Source organism: Aplidium turbinatum, chromosome 13 (assembly GCF_918807975.1).
Source record: "Aplidium turbinatum chromosome 13, kaAplTurb1.1, whole genome shotgun sequence".
NCBI lineage: Eukaryota > Metazoa > Chordata > Ascidiacea > Aplousobranchia > Polyclinidae > Aplidium > Aplidium turbinatum.
Genome location: NC_137484.1, coordinates 21,232,006 through 21,253,100, shown reverse-complemented (window position 1 = coordinate 21,253,100; position 21,095 = coordinate 21,232,006). Strand labels below are relative to the sequence as shown.

Here is a 21,095-nt window from a genome sequence, read left to right as displayed (position 1 = left end):
GAATAAAAAAATAAATAAAAAAGCATGATGGTAAGCCTAAACGGATAAGTAAAAACTAATAGTTCGATTAACGGGCAATGTCCTCAGATTAAAGCTTAAATCAAAACTCGAAGAGAAAGTTAAAATATCGAATGCAATTAATTACGATACCGGTACGTATTTTAAACAAAAATCATCGCACTTCGAACATATAAAACGAAAAAGAAGGCCTTCCCTGCTGGGTCGCGTGACACTATCTCTCCCCCCTTTCCCTCGAAATTTGCTAATGGGCCTCTACTTTTTAGTAAAGGTGCCTAAAATGTTTTTCAAACCATAAGTTTTCAACCACGTATCCAAAAGCTCGTTAAAATGTGAAAAATTAAACTAAGCAAATGCCTCTCCACTCAACCTCAGGTAAAAAATGTTAAAAATTGATCCAATGTTTACAGATGTTAAATCAATGCAAAAAAAGGATGATTTACTGGTTGGTGGTGTCTGCCAACGATGAATTTAAGTAAAAACGACGGATTTTGCTGTTTGGGGTGTCCAGTTGTGTTCGATTCCCTCATTATGACTCACTGTGACGTGACAAAAAGCTCGTGTTGGTCGAATTTGCTGCAATGAGTGAATGACAATGTTTACGACTCACAATAATGTCATTTTCCTGCAACCTTAAAGAATAACAAATAAGATGATTTGGCCACAGCTGATCAAGCTTCAGCAGCCGGTTCATCCAATCAGAAAGCGTTATCACCTCGTTGTGGGCGTGTTAGAGGTGTGTCAAGTATAGGCTAACGTGCTTCCATTCACTTCAGTGCAATGAAACACATCATGATTTTTCTATAACGAGCCTCGAAAGATGTTTGAGCGACTTCGCTATTTTGAATTAATCTAAAAGTAAGAAGTCATTTTATCGTTTTTAAAAAAATGGTAAACAACATATCGCACTGTTTACAATTAACAAGGAAAGTTTGGACGTTGGACAAAACGCGCAACTACTTTCGCATTTCATGTTGTTTTTTGTTGTTATTTTTCGAACGAATTGAAGTAGAACATGATGAGCCATTTGCAGTATCCAACAAAAAACAAAAGGCTGCGCGTCTTTTGCCCTGGTATGGATTGTTTTCAAAGCTCAAGAAAGTTACTTTGAACAAAAAGATGGCAACGCAGAAGCTTTTAAACACGAATATTTTTGACATTACAAATACTGAAAGATTGTCACACTTCTTTTTTAATTTAAGAAAAATCTAATATATAAAGTGTGAAAATTCGACGATAAACATAATGAGCGCTTTAATATAGCGTCGTATTTATGGCTTTAAAGACAGTTTCAGAGCAGTGCATTAAATTGCAGAAAAATCCATGAAATATATTCTTCAATGACAGAAGCTACGACCTTGAAAAAAAATCGATTGAACAGCGAATGTGCATCCCTTTCAGATGCATCCACATCACAGCTATGTTGAAGAAATGCAACTAACGCTTGCAATATAAAGCAATTGTTACATCACAATCAAGCATTAGAACTGCTTAAAATCAAAGTTAGCAAATTCTATGCTAAGCATAGTTTTTTTTTCGAATTTTTTTTTTCAAGTTTGAAGTGTTTTATATCTTCAATATTAGAAAATGTCCTACTTTTGTTGGTTTCAATATTTTCAACAACACAAGTAGGTTGATGTTTAAAAAGATGAATATCTGTTTGCTTTTTCATATGGACCGATTTGTCGATGAAGAATATGGGGTAAATCACTTAGTCTTGGATGATATCATACTGTAGCTGTAGCAGTATTTTAATTTAAAAAAATACGTAGCTATATTTACGTCAATTAAGATGTTCTTGTTTTGTAGAAGTAGGCTTACTGTTACAGTGTATGACGTAGATATCTGGAGTAGCCTGCTTTCGTTTAGTCATCGAAAATTGTCATTGGTAAGATGTAATATAGTTGACAGAAGATCTGAAGATTAGGAGAGAAATGGTTGGAACGTCTGGTTCATCTAATCAAAAATAGAGCCCAAAATGTAGATACTAAATGCATGTTCAGCAAACGTTTCGAAAACTATACGGTCTTCATAAATACATATATAAACTATTCTCATAAACACACGTATAGCACTGAAGATAAAAACAGTATAGTTTTCGAAACGTTTGCTGAACATGAGTTTAGTATCTACATTTTGGGATCTTTATTGTTGATTAGATTAACCAAAGTCTGAAACGTTAATTAAAACTGTCTAAGCTAGCGTAGATGAGAATTAGCACTAAAATTTCTGACCAGTGCTATTGTTTTATCTTTCAGTTTGTTTTCACGTAAATTGGTAGAAACAGAAAATATGGCTGCTGTAGAGCAAAGGGTATCTCAGGCTGAGCTACCAAGCACAGAACACTTTCGTGCTCCTCGAAGTCGACCGGAAGCATTGGAAAGCCCTAAAAATTTAGGAGAACTGGTTCAAGGTCTACGCTACATCTTTGAAGATGACAACATAGATGTTGAAAACATAAAGAAGTATATTGCCTCTTACAAATCTGTAAGAGAAGACTGGATCCATAACGCCAAGTTTGATAAACACAGGTAGACTAAAATCTGCTGCACCAATACCAGAAAGTGGGAAATATTGTGGCTTTATAGGCTATTAAAAATGGCGGCCAAAGGATAGCTGAAAGAAAGAGAACAGCTGTCTCTTTCTTTCAGCTGACTGGTAGGACAAGCAGTAGCGTTGTCTAAGGGGTATATTTACACCTAGGCTCGGCATGATTTGAGGCGCCCGTAACTTTTTCAAGTGTCCAGGAACTTGAGGAAACCACCGCGTATTGTTTGAAAATAGTGAATGTTTTTTGGAGTGCCTTGATTTGAGATTTCAGGATCTCATTCGTACCGGTCCGAAATTATCCTCTCGACGGTCCTGCAGACAAACCCATTATTAAAATTGTTCCCTAGTCCAAGATTACTTAGTTTTACGCCTGAAAAAGTAGGATAAGGACTTTTTGATGAGCCTTGCACCCCTGGCATATTTGCAGTTATTGCACAATGCCAATACACAGTGAGATTTAGAGATAAAAAAATCCAGATGGTAGTAATCCTGTTTGGATGTTGTATAAAATTTGGAATTCAGTTCGAATAGTAAAAAATTTTTACAAAACGTAGACTGTAAACGCTATTTTACGAGCATATCCAAGACAGCAAAATCTGTCATTTTTACATTGATTCAACGTCCACAGACGGGATATCGTTTGTTAGGATGGCTAGCTATAATTATAATATCCTATTGCTCAAAGAAGCGCATTTACCAGAAGGTTGTTCTTTGTTTTTTGGTAATTTGTTGAAAAAGCGACAAGTATTACTTTTAAAACAATTGCTAAACGGATATTACTATGTACAGTACATGAAATAGCTGATAAGACATAAAAAAAATATAAATGTAAATATCATTAAAAATAATTACTATACTTTCTAAAACCTCTACAGTCAGTTTCACTCTGAAAGGGAGGTCATCAAAAGGTCCTTATTCAAATAGAATCAAATTTAATCAAAATAAATGTGAATAATAAAAATAAGAAAAGTGAAGTTTAATTACAGTTAGCAGTTGTTTCGAACACAATTCTTGTAATAAAGATGTCATTATGATTCACAATGAAATCACTTTGTAGGTATACACGCCACCTCATTGACGAAGGAAACGGGAAGTACAACCTAATCCTGTTGTGCTGGGATGAAGGCCAGCAAAGGTGGGTATAAATGCAACCATCTGAGTTCAAATGTGACAGTTCAGTGTTTTTATTTGCATGTTAAAATGCAAATTTACTTAATTAAATGCATGTTTAAATGCATGTTTACTGAAAGTATCGTATTAATTATCACCATTGTCATGTACAGCGCCCAGGCGCATAGTTTGACTGTGGATGTGGCGCTATATAAATATTGTTGTTATTATATTATTATGTTTATTTGCAGTTGTATCCACGATCATTCAAACTCCCACTGTTTCATGAAGATGTTGAATGGATCGTTGGTTGAAACGTTGTATTCGTGGCCAATAAAGACAGAACCTATGGTACCGTCTAGACGTACAATAGCAAAAGAAAACGAAGTTGTTTATATAAACGGTATTTATACTTATTTTTCTATTTATGATACCGCATTTATTTTTGATCAGTTACTTCTCTTTTCTCTCCGAAACATCCAAGCGAAGAATCAGAAATGCGTGAAGAAAAGAGCGTTTTTCCAGTCTATCAGCACAAGTCTGAGCACTCACTAGTACAGCGAGCAGTTGAGATTCGCCAACCATACGGTGTAGCTTCCACGCTAGCCATTTAAACCATCCAATCAACTGTCTGTATTTCTCAGCAGCCAATTGTAGGCTATAGCAAGAATTGAAAATTAGTGGTGCGATACTGACGAGCCCAGCCTCACGGGCGAAACACCGTGTCTATCGCTGTTAATTCTTGCATCAATCGGCTGCCGAAAAACAATTCAAAAATGCGTTGAATCAACGTAAAAAAGGACAAGCTTGCTAGCTGGAATGAAAATATGCGATTTTTTTTCAAACTTAAAAGTTTAAAGTCGATCTGACAACCAAGTCCAGCTTGTAATTTCACTGCTCAGTGCACAACTGCACATGCCACGTATGTGCACTGTGCAGGGCGTAGGTCTCTTTATCAACAACATTTTGAAAATAAACTTTATAAATTGATTCGACATAATAATAGTCTAATGGTTCTATCAATGTACGATGCGTTTACTCAGAGTAAAGATGATGTAACAATGTTATTGTGATGGAATAATGTTTAGATGATATTGGTCTTCATCGAGTTGGGAACGAATCGACAACTAAAGCTGTAAGCTTACATCTCTATTCTCCTCCGTACAAAATGTGCCAATCCTTCGATGAAAAAAGCGGTAAAAAGGTGAAATGCAATGTCACCTTTCATTCTAAACATGGAGAAAAAGTTACTTATGTAAGTTTGTCACGTTTTCTTTCTATCTCTTACCAGGAAAAAGACTTGGAAAGGTTCAATGACGTAGTTTAATGGGTCAAACCGAAAAGCAGTCAATTAAATGTCGAATAATTCTACTAGTGAAATGATAATCTGACTTCTTGAAGAACTTTAACGATCGGCTTCTCAAATAACTCTAATTTCGAACACAATTTATATCAGCACCAATTCTCATCTACTTGTATTCAATTACTTCAAGTCTCAATCACCAATAATTTCTGCATCAACTACCAATCCACAACTCATAGCACAACTCTCATAATTAACTCATAATAATAATAATAAACATTACACAAACTACACCACTATTTATAGTTGGTTGTTCAGTCCAGTAACTTCGAGAAGGTTACGTAAGGTTACATCATAAAGAACCATTGTTCTATCAAGCAGCATTTAAATGTAAACAACAGAAGTCTCTAGAATGTCACGTAGGGAAAATGATTCCAGAAAACCACATTTTACATAATACAGATTTCGTAATCAGAGGTTACTTCAGGTCATAACCGATAATAACACATCGCACCAGAATTCTACAACCAAAACAACACGCTCGTTGAAGATACAAAGCAAGCCATCGCGGGGCATTGCACCTTGATTGTGACAAAGTTATTATACAAAACTTCTTTAAACGACAGTAATAATAATATTGAGGTAAAGCAATAATTGCAGTTCAAGCCAACTTTATTTGGTGGATCAAATCCTATTGCAGAAACACGAAATGCAAATCTACACTTGGTGAGGAATGGGTAATTGGGTTTGTTGAGCTTATCCGTTTCCTCACTAAACATAATGCACAACCATGGCTACCTACATCTCCAGGTGGCCATGGCACAACAAAGCAGCCAAAATGTAACTTTGAAACTAACGTTAATGCTTTAAAAGATCAAACAGTTTTTTTCCTTGGTTTACTGAAATTAGCAGAGTTTGTTTGTTTACGTCCAATGACCAACCCCATTAGCAGCCTACTGCAATTTCATAGTATGCAAGAGGCAGTCAATGCAACAAATAAAAAAAGAAGTTTCATATTCTTAGATTAGTCCCAGTAACTGAAAACTAGGGAGTGAACTCGATCTGAGTTTTATTTCAATTTTGTATTTCAGGGTACCCCGAATTAACTTGTTGGGCCAGAACTACAAACGTGACATGATTCTACTTTTAACCTTCAAGCAAGATAGTCAGAACATAATTTCACAGTACTTCGATTTACATTTCATGACAGTTCTTTTGTAGATTTCACGTATATTGTGTTGAATGAAAAGTTTTGAACAGTATGACCAGCAGCACGTCACTGAAATAAACAAAAAGTGCAGTAAAACAGTATATATGATTGATCTACTAATTCCAATAAAAGTTACAAATCATGACTTTAAGGTGTTTACAAACACATTGTTATTTTTGCTGTTATTATATTATTACTACTTATATTGTGACAAATGTAACAGTGTTGTTTGTTGCTGCATATGTACATGTACTTCAGTGTATAATATTATCCATTAAATTGAAGAATTCATTCAGGTTTAACTTATACCAGAGTTAAAAAGTTAGAAAGAAAAAATTTTCAATTAAAAGATATTTCAAAAATGATATCATGATATTTATTATGGTGTTCCATGCGGTTTTGTTTTCACTATTTTATTCAAATATTTTTATGCAGATTGCTCTGTTTGTTTGAAAGGATGTTATTTTAAGGCAAAAGATTTCTCAGACTCAAAACTAGGAGTTTCATTATTCAATATTATGTAGTGTAGCCTACTGTGTATTCGAGCATACGATTTCGAAAACAGTAATAGTTTGCGGGTACAAAGAATTGTATTGTGTGTATTGCTAGTAAAATAGAGTTACATTGTGAAACGAATAAATAAACTCAAAATTTTTTAACATTAGTGATCTCATATTGAAAGACATCGCGTCTGAAAGCGATAAAGAATTTTCCGTACGCTACCAGGCTCACGCCCAGATGTGATTAAAGCAGTTTCCTGCTTTGTTACATGGTGCTTGCCACAGCACGGCACACAGCAACGTTGCAGCATGGATTGTGAGATCAATTTCTTGAGACCTGGTAACGGAACTGCTGTTATAAGGCAAAAGTAAAAAATAGCATTTACCCTAAGCGAAAACATCCGCTGCTATAAGGCTAAGCCTTGTTAGATCAGTAGATATAACCACACGGTTTTGCAAACCAAAAAACAAAAAGACAAGGCAACCGCGGTTCAAATCCCAACATGTGCGGTCAAGCAAGATACTTTTTAGCTCGCTTTTCATACGTTTAGTGCAAGAACTCTCAATCGCGATAAAATTTAGGGGGTAAATGTCATCTATCAAAAGGATAAATTAGTAAAGAAGAAAATAAAACAAACGCTCAAAATCTGGAGTGAAAAAAGTTGTTGGGGTTGATTTATCGACGTATCGTGATAAAGTTGGCAAGAGGTACCAAAAAGAAAAGGATTGAAAACTTTTGGCATAGCCTATTGAAAGGAATAATTCACAGGCAACAAAACTTTAACGAACGCAGCCTTTAAACATCCGTTTTCAGTGACCGTTTTTTTGTTAGTGATTTAGCCTCTATGAGTAGAGCTATGAGACACTGCCAGAAATAAGCTTCCGAAAAGGTTTTATTACTCATAGAAAACATTTTCTCATCTAACGAAAGGAAACACTGCATAATCATTAATCAACATTATCCGACGTGTTAAAAATTTCTCGAGAAAGAATGTGATTAATCTTACATTTGCAGTACAGCGTCCCACATTCCTTGGTAGATACTGAGGCAAGGCATTTAATATTATTAACTGTCATATCATATACGTCACAACTGAAGTTAGTTGTTCATTAGAGAGTTAAAGAAATTGCCCGTAATTTTAAACTACATACCTGAAAACTTATACTTCCAGATTGATTTTCTGGCCTTGCTTTATTCTAAGATTTAACCATTAGCATAAGCCTTGATACACCGCACAGGAGCCAATAAAAGGGAGTGAAAAATACTCAATAGGCAGTGGCGTAGCCAAGGGGTTGGGGGCTATAACCCCTCCCCTTTGGCACGCGTGTGACATCCCGATATTGAGAATGATGCTGTTAGTCTTTATGTCTCTAAAACAAATTTTGCCTAATTTTAAACGAAACTGCATTAAAAGAGCGAGTTTTGCTAATACCAAACATTCAAGTATCTCAGCCAGGAATTAGCAACAAGAAAACATAGAGACTTAGCTTTATTACCGAAAAATCCCGAAGAAAACATGATCTTATCCTTTTGCTATGCCACCGGACAGCACCATTTTACAGTAATATTCATACCCACACTTTTGTTGAAAATGCTCTCAGAATGCACCAAATTCAAAGTAATTTTTCAAAATTTTCTGGAGGAGGCCTCCAGACCTCCCGCCGCTGGGTGTCGCCTTTGGCAAACACGCCGTCGGGCTTGGCCTGCCGGCCTTCAACTCCCCCCCCCCTTTCAAAATTCCTGGCTACGCTACTGTCAATAGGTAAAAGGTTATACCGGTATTAACAAAAAGTACACATTTTCATAAATTTTGTAAGGTTTTCAAGGCTGGTTGCATATTTAAAAAAGTTTAAGAAGGAAGTATTACATTTTTATCAAACTTTTTGCAAAGATGTTCGTTGCGTTTTGCTTTTTATAAGGTATTTTAGAAAATTTTCCGCACACTTGCGACATCACGTGGAAGCTTTTGTGACAGCTCATCGCTGAATTCGCGTCGATGTGGGTTGTGTCTTTGCTTTGTCTTATTTTTATTAACGCTTTGCCTTATTTTTTCTTTGAAGATGGCTCAAACGTCACTTAGCTCCCAGGCTTCATTGCTTAGCAATTTTGTTCACTGTCCGAGCCGTGAACGGGTCCATATTCTTAGTTTAAGTCATCACTTGGGCCAGTTAAAGTCTATATTGTGACAGGTTATCGTTAGTTTTAGTTGCCCAGAACTTTTTTAAAAAGTTTTAAGGTCAAAATAAAATCGATATTTTGTTTAAAGTAACAAATTGTCAAAATTGTTTCTTGTCAAAACTTCTTTAAAAAGAACTAATTTCTTGTTAATTGAAATATCGGTATATATGCTGCATACAATTATAATATATAAGTGGACTTACATGCCATCTGCATGCTGTCTGCGTCATTCCAGGGTTGGTCACTCCATTGGTCCAGTATTCGTTTGTTCATTGAAGAGTCTGGACGTGTAATAAAAAACATTTTTTTCACGAAATAAAAATCGTCCCCGTACCAATTTAAGTAGTTTGTCCCATCAATAAGCTATAACCAAGGTATCTCAACGGAGTGATTTAACCCCTGGGGTAACTTTCATTTTGCAGGAGTAAATTGGGTAAAGCAGGAAAAATATACTGCGTGATACAGCAGAATTCGCCTATAGTGACTTTGGCTATAGTGACACTTCGCCTATAGTGACATCTGTTGCAAAGTCCCGTTTGCATACGCAACAGTTGAGTACAAGTCGGCTGTAGTGACACTTCGGTTATGGTGACACTTTTTCCGCGGTCCCTTCAGGTGTCACTATAGGCGAATTCTACTGTAATTACAAAACATCTGTTGTAGATAACATTATCTACAGTATAAAGTTTCAGCAAAAGGTAAACAAGAGTTAGAAGGTGAAAACACGTAGATTGTGCTGTAGGCTACTGTCGTTTATTGTACAATAACTACTACGCACTTCCAGTTTCCAGAAGGTATTCAAACGTCATAAATACGTAAAAACTACGTCTTTAGCAACTGCCACGAAAAGTGCAAAGAAAATGCAAAAGCGATAAACAAGTCTATTTTATTCCATGGTCGGATTTTTTCGTTAAATTTCATTTTTGACTGTGACCATTCAATACTAGCTTAGCAATCCTAGCTGAAGCGAAGTCGCGACTAGAATTCACAGTTTTAAAACCACTGTTGGATGTAAAGCTCTAACTTGACAAGACTAAAACCACTCCACTGCGTGTTGCTACAATGCTCTGAGGCACAAGTTGCTGTCACATTGACTTAACTACTCTCTAAAGTACACAGTTAAAATAAATCAAAAGGCTCTGCGGCTTCACCGGAAAAATGTGAAAATGATAATGAAGAATTTGCTTCAAATTTATCACAATTTAACATCAGCAAAATGTAAAAGAAAAAGAAACCTGTTGGTAAATTTCATTCTAGGTTTGTCACTAATAACGTTACAAATAGATAATTGAGCGCCATAGGCCAGTGCTTCCCAACCGGTGGGTTGCGACCCATTGGTGGGTCGCGAAGCATTTCTAAATGTTAAAAAAAAATTTTAAATACCGACATTTCTATGGATCTCACAAGCCGCAGTTTGGTCTTAAACAGTACTGCGCCTTCGCCATCGCTACTCTTGTCTTCACTTCATTGGTTGACTTTCCGTTTTCATGAATTGTGCACTCTGTTTTCTATTAGATCGGGGAAATTATTGCATTATGGTTACGTAACAATTATGCAACAATGTAACAAATATGTAACAATTAGACGTGTTGTGTCGCATTAACTATTTCAGTACGTACGCCAGTAGTAAAGATGTCATGATAAAGATGTCATATCTCATTGTGGGTCGCACAATAAAACTTGCATTAAAAGTGGGTTGCGAAATGAAAAAGGTTGGGAAGCACTGCCATAGGCGACAAAACCCTTTGCTACGGCAGCTCATTCCAGAGCGCTGCACGTGATTAACCAGTGGCAACTGGCCAACCATCACTGTGAGAACTTGCGTGTGCCCAACTATTGGTGCCGCTGCTACTGGAAGGCCTAGGTGATTCTGGGTGAAGTCAAACCAAGAGATGGGATAGACCTTATGTTTCTTCTTGTGAGATGATGACGGTAACGATGAGAGAAAGTCGTGAATGCAGCGATCATAAAGATGATGTAGAAATGAAAAAGTACAATCTTTTAAGATACTTTATCTGCTGAAGTTGATCTTAGGTAAAATACGACATCGCTTTTTACGCACTTTTTATCGGTTTATTTCTGTTTGAGTATAAGATTAGTTCAGACAAAAAGTCCAAGCAAGTGCGTAGTAGGGGGAGGGAAAAGCAATTACCTTCTCGAAATATTTTTTATATATGCACCGCCTAACAGATTTTTAAGTTAATGGCCAATATCTATTGATGGATTGTCGTGTCCGAATGATGCAAATAAACAGAAGAGCAATCACAAGTATGTGGCCTACATCCCAGACGTAATATGAACATAAAAATTGCGAAAGGTATGTATAGACAAACTGAAGCCTACCATTGAACCAACCACTATTTGTTGCAGCATCCTTTGACAAAGTTTTGCTATTGGTTTGGGCTGAAAGCAATCTCAGAATTCAAGAATATTAATTTACGGAGGAGGATCTCTAGAGCCCAAACTCATCCAGGCTTTTCCCGACAGACTCACTGACATGTGCAATAATAGGCCCAACTCATGCGTATCCTCCAAAAATTACTCTGGTTAAGCCCCTAATTTCAAGTAGGCTACAAGAAAATTAACACATACTACATAACGAAGTTGATCGTCAGTTCACTATCTGCATTGTAATTTTTATTTTTTGTCTCGTCTGCGTTTGGTTTTTCTTTAAATGTCCTCATCCACGTAGATACTGACACAATAGAATACTTTCGCCGACGTCTCATATCGTTGCTACGGAAACGTCGACGTATAATTGGCCGCCTTGTTTTGTGACGTCATACAAGAACAAGATGGCCAAAGATCTGCCGATATCCCACCATCGATATATTCTTTTCAATGCTTGGTCGTGGCCTTAAGAGTGGTTGGGTACATCGTTTGGCTTAGAGCAGTTTTGGTTTCTCCTTTTTGAATAGTTTACCGATAGTTACAAAAATAAAGAATGAAAAATAATAGCTAAAGGATAAGATAGTTAAGAATAAGCTACACACCTAATTTTGACAAAAACAGCGAAGAGCAATAGCGAACCTGGAACAGAGGACCGCTTGGTCACATTTCCTTAAAGCAAACAAATTGCTTTGCTTGCTTTTCTCTTTTTGATCTCTTTCCCCTTGTTGAGGCTTAGGCGCACTTTCCCCCTTTTGCATCGTTTACTCTCTCTAACAATATTCAACTTCAGAAACTACGATGCGCCACTACACTTTATTTTTGTTGTGCTGTTAACAGAAAGAATGTGTTCTCAACAACCGTTGGCCGATGTAATTGTCATCGTCACCACCACGAATATGAGTGTCATAAATCAATCACAAAGACATTTCACAATGATGCTTGTCCGCTGCAAAATTCCTGCCCTCGTCTCCTGACGTAATAAAGATTGCCTTAAAATCTCAGACTTGTCGAAGAAGCACAGATAAACTTGACAGTAGAAAAACTAGGCTACACAAAAAGTACTGAACTACAACTTCGTAGTGCTTTCAACTGAAGGTTAAATACACATCTGCTAGAGTTTCGGAATATAACAACTTAATCGCTTCATTACCAAGCACAACAACAAATTGGCTTCAAATCAACGCAAAGTAACGTGTATTTGTGGTTAACATTTCAAGAAATGTGGACTTCAGTAAACTGCCTCCCGCGGTGGTGAACAGCCATACAATGAATAGACACATACAAAGAAGCTCGCTTGTTTCAAGTTCCTGGTTGCGTGCTTCAAGATCATTAAATTTAAACCTAAGATAAAAACATCACAGCTTGGTTGTTAGTAAATATAAAAATTATGCAGGAAACTTGCATAGATTTTCTAAAAACTACTGTGATATATTATAAAGATATGTAAAAGGCTATAAATAAAACCATGTACCTTTATCATTAGCAACGCAATTGCAATTTTCAGACAAGGACAGTACAGCTGTGACCGCAATTCTCATGCAAATGACGTAGTTTCAACATAACATTCAGATTAAGGAAAATGGGGATTCAGTTTTTACATTTTTCTTACCTTGGGGATGGGCGATCATCATCTTGGTCTTTCCCCATTCACGTCCCTTCTGTCCAACCGCTCTCATGTTTTTCTAACAACTTACTGCAGTTTTGATTTGAACCCCTGTTCTAGGTTTGCAAAAATGTACAGTCAGTTTGTTTTTCGGCAGCCGATTTGTAGCAAGAATTGACAGCGATAGACACCGTGCTCGCTGTACCAGTGAGTGCTCAGCCTTGTGCTGATAGCCGGGAAGAACGCCCCTTTCTTCACAATGTACAGTCAGTTGTTGATCTACCGAACTGACCTGAAAATGAACTAATCTAAAAAGTATAGGCAATTTGGAGGGGGCACCACAGTTTGTTTCTAGACGAAAAATAATTTTCAAAAAGTAAGAAAAAACAAGCGTTAGTTACTTAGTTGGATGGTGTGGAATGCGGGTCCGGAAAGTTTTCCAAAGTTTTTCTTGTTTTGTTGCAAGAAAATGCCTTTATCTCAGTTCGGGCATGTGGTGAAATGCCAAGGCCGTTGAGAAGATATTTAGGTCTAGTACCAGTCAGAGGCCAAAAATTGATCTTAAATGCTACTTTTTAAGCAATATTGGGTGAGAATCCTGAGTGATATTCTGGTTTATGTGGTTGTGGTACAACGAATCACATCTCCTCCAAAGCTGCATAATAGCTAAGAGCAAGAAGCGGCATAACGTAGGCAATAGGCATGCACGTGGCCCCTGCGTTGATGGAGACGTCAGCAAGTCACGTGATTCGGTTGGCGCCTTAGTTTCTACTTGAAGCAGTAAAACTTCACACTTTATTGTTAGTTGAACTTTTAACACGTTCAGACCAATGTTGTTGGCAAGGAGATCGTTGTAATGAGCAACTAAATTCTTCAATGCCTTGCCTGTCGTAAAACGTTTAACAAAGCGGCCTGCTTCTATTGCCTTGTTGACGCATTTTCAAACAACAATTGAAAGTTTTTAACACAAACGTAATCGTCTTCGAGGAGGACAATCTTCGCATTCGGGGCTTCTCAAAGTGTGGGTCGTGGGCTCGTGGCCCAAAACAAGGTCGCATCAAAAATTCTTTTTTGTAATAGGGTAGCACACTAAAAAAACTTGATAAGCCTTGTAATTGTATTAAAGCTAAAATTGAGTCCATTCCAACAAGTCCAACAGTCTAATACAAACCATTACAGATGAATTGCCAACTATCAAATCGAAATCAACCAGCTAGGGTTAGATGCACCAGTAGCAAATCTTTTAAGCCGCTGATTAAGCTAATCGTCTGATTAGTTAATTGAGAATCAGTTTGTTCAAAATCGGTAATCTGCTATTTTAATCACCGAATTACATCTGGTGTATAGGAAAAAAGGTGGTGCGCTGACTAAGTTGCAATCGGCTGATTTGAGTAAACGGTAAATGACCTGCTGCTGGTGCTTTCAAACCTTAGAATGACAACGCTAATTTGAATTATTTACTTCGGTTCTTTGTGCTGTCATTTGCATGAACAAATGAATCTACTTGGTGGCATATTGGCTTGGGGATGCATTTGCAACAGTTTTCAGTATCTAGGTTATCTTGCTCATAAAAATTGTCCAAAACTTCTATATATATTAGGATACTATGAATGGCTTAAAGCAAATCAAATTTTCAACTTATTTAAAATTGGAATAGAAATAATAGAAACATTACCTGTTTCTTTCGAATGACCAAATTCATCTTATTCTAAAAAACTTATTTAAATTATTTCTTCTTCGGTTAAAGCTCTGAGACCAATGAAATGTTCCTTTACTTGCAGTACTGTTACTAATCCCAAGGTTTAACATTATTCCGGAAAATCAGGAAGCAACCGGAAAGCAAACCTTTAAACTTGTTTGACAGTCTAAACTTGAATGCATGATTCGCCTACTGGAGAGATTTGTCGAATGAAATGGCCGCAATTTTGCTACGCCTTGACGAAGTGTTGTCCTTGCTAAACAGCAAGTTCACAATTAGGACGTTTATTACGTTAGATAAATGTGAACGTAGATCTTGCATTTACGTTTAATATAAACAAATTGGCCTACAGTGTGTTCTCAAAAAAAACCCTCAGTGCTCACTACTTGGTTAAAAGCTTGACACATTAAATTTTAGATTTGAAAATACAACCGCCATTCGTCAAAAGCTTTTTTTACTTCCCACGATATAAACTTCAACTTTGATCTCAGCTACGAAAATTCAGGCTAATGTTAAAGTATCATCAGCAGGGGGTTCGCTTTGAAATGAAGCGGAAGAAAAACAGAACTGTGCTAAAAACTTGCTTAATGAATCGCAAGTAAAAAAATATGTTAGTATTTAATTTTTAGTAAAATCGGCAAAAACATTTTTTAATTATTTGAAGCAGCCGTTGTGTCGATCATGCTGTTTTAAAAAGATAATTTTAAGGTAAAAGTCATCACCCTTTCCCTTTATCGCATAGGTCTGTATCATCTGTAATATACAAACCGCCAAGATGAGCACTTCTGATCAGATGTATGATTATTCTCTTTGGTAGAAAATACTAACAAATTAACATGCTTTGTCTTCACAAATTCTTTTTACTGGAGCCTCAAAATTTGTAATCGCCTTTTCCATCCCTGACAATACTGAAACTACTTTGTCTTTACAATTGCCTATACGCCCCACAGAACAGAACTCTTTACAATCTCAAACGGTGCGTGTGCATTTTATTTCACACTAAATTGTAAGTAGGCTACTGTATTTTAAATTAAAAGACTTTCCTACGCAGATTTAAACACTTTTCATTCATTTAAAATGGTTTTTAATTGAGATCTTACTTTCAATTTTTGATGCAGCAGAAATATTTTCTTCGCGTAGCTTCGACATGTCGAAGCTTAGCATTCTGAAATGCTGCAGTTTTCTTTGCGGTGCTATCCTTCCTTCTTCTTACAATCGGTCGCAGTTGATTTCAACAACTTACGTCAAACACAATTCAAAGTTTTTGTTATCGTTCCCCAGGAGGTCAGTTTGGTTGTTTAACTAATTGGCCAGAAACGTATCCAGGTTAACGTTCATGATTAAAGAATTAGATCAAGTAGATGATGATCAAATAGAGCACAAGATGAAATTAGACGGAAAACAAGAAATTTAGTTTTCGTGTCCACTTTAAATTACGTCATTAAGTGACTTGACGTAGACACCACTGCGTGCTATGGATTGATTAGGGGCGGATTCAACAAACACAATGATGTGTATGTGTATTCACTAATCCGACCTTGCAAATATACCGTGATTAGAGTTACTTTTCTGTGTTTTAGGGGAGGATCGCCCCCCTCCCCAGGATTCGCTACTGAGGTAGATGTCGATCAATAGACTTTAAGTAGCGTCAAGACGACCTTTTCACGAGACAATGCAAGTCAAGAAAGCAATTTTATAGTGTGGAACCTGAGGAAACAGCAACCACACTGTAAAAGCTTGAGAGCAGTTGGGGACCAATACCTTAGTATTAAACGTTGTTTGAAAGAAAAACAAAACCAAAAAAACTGTAAAACTTTTTTTTACACAAAAAAGTTGCCAGATATTTAGATGCATAAAATTACTTAAAACTTTAATCTACCTGTACCTGAAATGTCGGCTGGGTGGTCTGTGGCCGAGTAAGGAAACCGTTTTCCCACCCTCGAAAGGTGGAACCATTTTATGAGTGGAGTCCGGGAAAACATTAAATTAGCTCGTTATAATGCTAAAGCTATATTGACGTAGGCTCGACTGAAAAACAACACTTTTTGTTCATTGCAAAATTATTTATTATGAAAGCATATCAAATTATATTTATCAGTTTGACAGTTTGTGGCGTGAAAAAGTAAATAAACCTCGTTTCTGCTTCACAAATGAGCAAGATATTTCGAAATAGTGGAATTTAATCTTGAGGATTCTTTGAAATCAGTTTTCAAAACAGGATAAGAAACTCGATGATTGCTCCTTCCTTTAAATAGGTCACACAACCATCAAAAAAAAAATGACATCGACGGATCATGCAGCCCAAGTTTCTTATGCTCAAAATGATCACTAAATGCTCTGGAAATACATTATAAATTCTTTTGTTTTTGATATTGGTAGATCACGTCTTCTTGAGCATGCGAAACATGGACAATAAACAAAGAAACAAACATAGGATTAACGCTTTTGGTTTGTGGTTGAAGAAAGGATGCCGTGTTAAAGACACAGTAATGCTTGGACAGCAAAATTAATAGCCTTAATCAGGCGCGCCGGAACGGTTTTTGACTGGGGGGGGGGCAGAATTATGAAAAAAGGGCACTTTTGCTGCTAAAAGACCAATTTTTTTTAAGTTTTAAGATAAGATATAGCGATAATGCTCATCCATCAGCTCATCATCGAGTAGATACAAGTAACAAGTGTCCGGTATACAAAGAATAATGGCAAGAAAGGGCATCATGCTATGTTATAATGCTGTAAGCTAACCTTCTGTGATACAGACTTTTGTGTCGTGAATATTATTTTGAGGCAGAAATGAAAGATTATGATTAGGCTAAAAGCGAATAGCTGAAATTGTTATATCGTTTCGCAAAATGTGCAGTAGCTTATATGACCTTAAAGGGGCACCATTTCCCCCCATTCACAGAACAATTGAGGGCAGAGGGGGCATCCGCCCCCCTGCCCCCCCGCTTCCGGTGCCCATGGCCTTAATAAGCAAATTTTGGACCAGATTAAACCAGTTATATCCCTGAAAACTACAAGTAAAATCGTCTATCAGATGTTTTTTCATATTTTTGTCACCTAATGGTGGCGCGATGGCGCAGCGGATAAGGTGTTGGCTTTCTAATCATGGAAACCTTGTTCGACTCCTGGCCTGAGCTGGTTGTTAAAAACACCGCTAATCTCTACCCAGGGTGTAATAAATTTGATGAAGGCCTAAATTGCTGAGGTAAATGCAGTTGAAAGCAAGGAACAGGCCATCCTACTCTAGTTAGTGTCGAAGGCTTAGTGTAATGAGACCTTATCTCTTCATTCTTGAGCTTAATAACTGAGTATGAAAATATAAGTAGAACGGCCTTTTTGCTAAAAGCCGTTTTTCCTTCCATCTTGCAGCACTGGAAGCAATCTTCACAAAAACTCTGGATCCAATCTTATGCCTCCAAAAGGAATTCGTCGATGCCTTCAGGCTCCTTCCTTAATTTGAATTCTTCTGATTAGCCAAATTTACATTTTGGTTTTCTTTTACTATAAATACTTCAGCACTTTTAGGTTTAGGCTACTTTATTTTGACGTTTGCTGCTGAAGAGAGTCAGAAGAAAGCCTGCAGCATCGAGCTATGTGCCATCTTCTACTCGCAATTTTTAAGTTTTGTGTCACCAATCGACTTAAACGCATATTTGTTTACAAATTGCTTCACGATTCTCTGAACCAAATGACTGACGTCTGACGATATGGTGGTAAACCGTTTGGGGCTTTCGTATACACTTTACGCCGACAACACCACTAACTAACTTTCCATGACGCATTTGAAGGTTCTTGCTTTCTTGCAGCATGGCGCAATGGCAATTGACAAAATGCGCCGTCTTTATATTTCAAGCATGAACTTAAGATTAAGATTTTAAGCCTTTGGAATGCCTTTTGTTAAATTATTATCCTTGTAAAACCAAACTAACAATAAAGCTGAGGCGAGTTTGAAATCTAGCTGTGTAGTGTGTAGGTCGGTTGACTGAATTTGCTGTTCCCTTTACAAAGTATATAGCGACATTATATAAATGTTAAGCAGGCAACTGCAATGAGGAAGGATTAGTTTGAAAAAGTTTTCTTCTGTTGATCCAGCATCACGCCTGTAAAACATACTAATTAATTTATTATTCGCTTAAAACCAATTGGTTTAGTTTGCAAAGCGGATTGCACAAACCATGCATTTGCTTATTGTAATACCACTCACGGAAAGTATTAAAACTTTCAGTTCACAAACCATTGAAAATATGTGTTATTTTCCCATTTAATAATGTTCTTTAAATGTAATTCTGGTGTTATTTGTGGTTAGAATGCATCCAATGGTATATTGCAGTTAAATGCATAAAGCAACAATAGATAAAAAAAATAATAAAAACTAGCTTGGTGTAATTGAGCTTTGTCTCATACTTTTACTGCAATCATTGCAACACTTCGCTCTAGAAACAAAGAAATAATAAAAAGTTACAGTCAGGCAAAGGTCTGACATCTGTGAAGAGCACGAGGCGTATTTGTGATCTGCAGATCGCTGCAGCAGATAGAGTGTTTTGACCTGTAGACACGTCATCCACGAAAAAATAATGGCAGGAGTGGGAATCGAACCCGGTCATCAAAATGAATACCTTCCAAACCCTAACACCATGTCTTTTACAAATCACTTTGAAGACGACTTTGAAAGTTGGACACAAAAATTGGCTTCCTTGCCTTACTGTAAACTTTATCTCCATCTTCAACCATCTAGCATTAGCCAGGACATGACAAACCACTACTTCTTTGCAGTGCACACTATATGTTGCCATCTCGGTAAAAACAACGATAAATTTGTGATAAAATTTCTTATTCTTGGAGTTAATTGACCAGTGATCAGAGCCCTTTAACAAGACATTTACCATTTCAGGGGGCTGAGACCCAAGCCCCCTTCCAGGAGCGCAAACCTGGTAATCACACGGTATGTCTGTAGGTAGAATATGGCGATATATGACATGCAATGCATGCACCCTTACAGGTTTAACGTCTTTTAAAAGTAGAATTACAATAAAAATTTACAGCACTTTACAAAATTAAAAATAAACACAAGAAATGAAAAAATAGTCACAATACAGGCTAAAAATAAGTCGATCTTTATTTTACCGCAGTCACATAGCTAGGAAGTTAGTTATCACTTTATAATCGAAAGACGCTTTTTTTCAGTGAAAGAGAAGTATAGCTTTAATCAAAAAGTGAACAAAACCGGAAGTGCAAAGAAAACTTTCACATGAATTGAGTTTCCCAAATGTCTTTTCAAACAAATTTCTTTTGCTTTGGAGTAAAAGAGCTATAGGCAGTGTTGGGCGCGATAACTCATTTTTCAGTTAAGCGATAACGGTAATCGATAAACGAAAAATGCCTAAAGCGATAACGATAAACGATAAATCAAAAAAAAGTTAAGCGATAACGATAAACGATAAGTTATCGCCGATAATGTCCGATAGCGATAATTTTTTTTTTTGTTGATTAGCGCTGCCCCATCCCATGCAGCACGAACTGTTTTTATCAACATGACGAAAAATCGAACATAATGTACTGTAAAGGGACAAAAACATTTTGTAAGTTATGCATGAATAGAATCGCAACAGCGGCAGTAGGTATCGAATCTTCAACCTCTTGATCCAGAATCAAACCACTGAGGTAACCGCCGTGCTTATAATTATACCTTCAGATACAGTGGCGTATTTAGAAAGTTTGTTAGGGAGGGGCCAAGACATTGTGTCAGTCAGCCGCATAGCGGCTGACTCAGCGGCTGGAGGCCAATAGGGGTAGTCTCAACGGTAGTACATGGAAAACTCAAATTTGGTGAAAATGGTTGTTAATTGTTTCAAATTTTTTCTACTTGGGTAAAAATTAGACTTGTTTGATCCTTTAAATAGGGGGAGTATGCTATACCAAAATGTCATATGATGCGTCAGAATGGGGGGAGAGGGTTAGTTGAAGCCGTCAGATAGGAGGGGAGGGGGTCCAAAATCAAGAGCGAATCCGTAGAAGTAAGTTACTGTTCCAATCAATGAACCAACAAAAGATATCAAACACTTCAGAACATAAACAATAAGTTAGTCCTTCCGACCTCGAATAGCCTACCTTTTGAACATTCTCGGCGATTCGCAATGACAATTTACAGTTTAATGCGATGGGTGCGCTTGGCAAATATATCAATGACTGCATCATACTCGAGTATAATATCCTTGTTTAAATACATCTGAGCTAGACCATCCAAACGTGGCTCGGTCATGGTCGTGCGGTAATAATTTTGCAGGTAGGCTACTTTAGTGAACTGAAACATCGCTCATTGGAGGCAGTTGTAACTGGAAGCGTAGCAAAGATTCGAAGTAATTTATGGATAATTGCCGAGTTATTCAACAGCTTGACACGCATCCACAAAAGTCGAATGTATTTTATCCACAGAAACTGCAAGCCAATTCGCTCTTAGTAATTTAATAGTACAGTAGCTGCAAAGCAATTGCTTGGTTCAACATCCAGCATTTGATGGTAGGCATGGTAGAAG

The 21,095-nt window shown here is 37.0% G+C and overlaps 1 protein-coding gene across 1 annotated transcript; it reads left to right on the top strand.

The window, feature by feature from the left end:
* The first annotated feature begins 1,551 nt into the window (after nt 1-1,551).
* On the top strand, nt 1,552-6,838 carry LOC145782179 (cysteine dioxygenase type 1-like). The gene is made up of 6 exons (XM_082593947.1): nt 1,552-1,720; nt 2,277-2,549; nt 3,626-3,703; nt 3,930-4,081; nt 4,767-4,933; nt 6,073-6,838. Exons 1-6 carry the CDS (start codon nt 1,707-1,709, stop codon nt 6,085-6,087), a joined length of 699 nt encoding a protein of 232 aa, XP_082450073.1. The 5' UTR covers nt 1,552-1,706; the 3' UTR covers nt 6,088-6,838.
* Nucleotides 6,839-21,095: the final 14,257 nt, after the last annotated feature.

Coding starts and splice junctions, on each gene's coding strand:
- LOC145782179 (XM_082593947.1), top strand. Junction 3,704..3,929: donor TGGGATGAAGGCCAGCAAAG/GTGGGTATAAAT, acceptor GTTTATTTGCAG/TTGTATCCACGATCATTCAA. Junction 4,082..4,766: donor CGAAGTTGTTTATATAAACG/GTATTTATACTT, acceptor AATAATGTTTAG/ATGATATTGGTCTTCATCGA.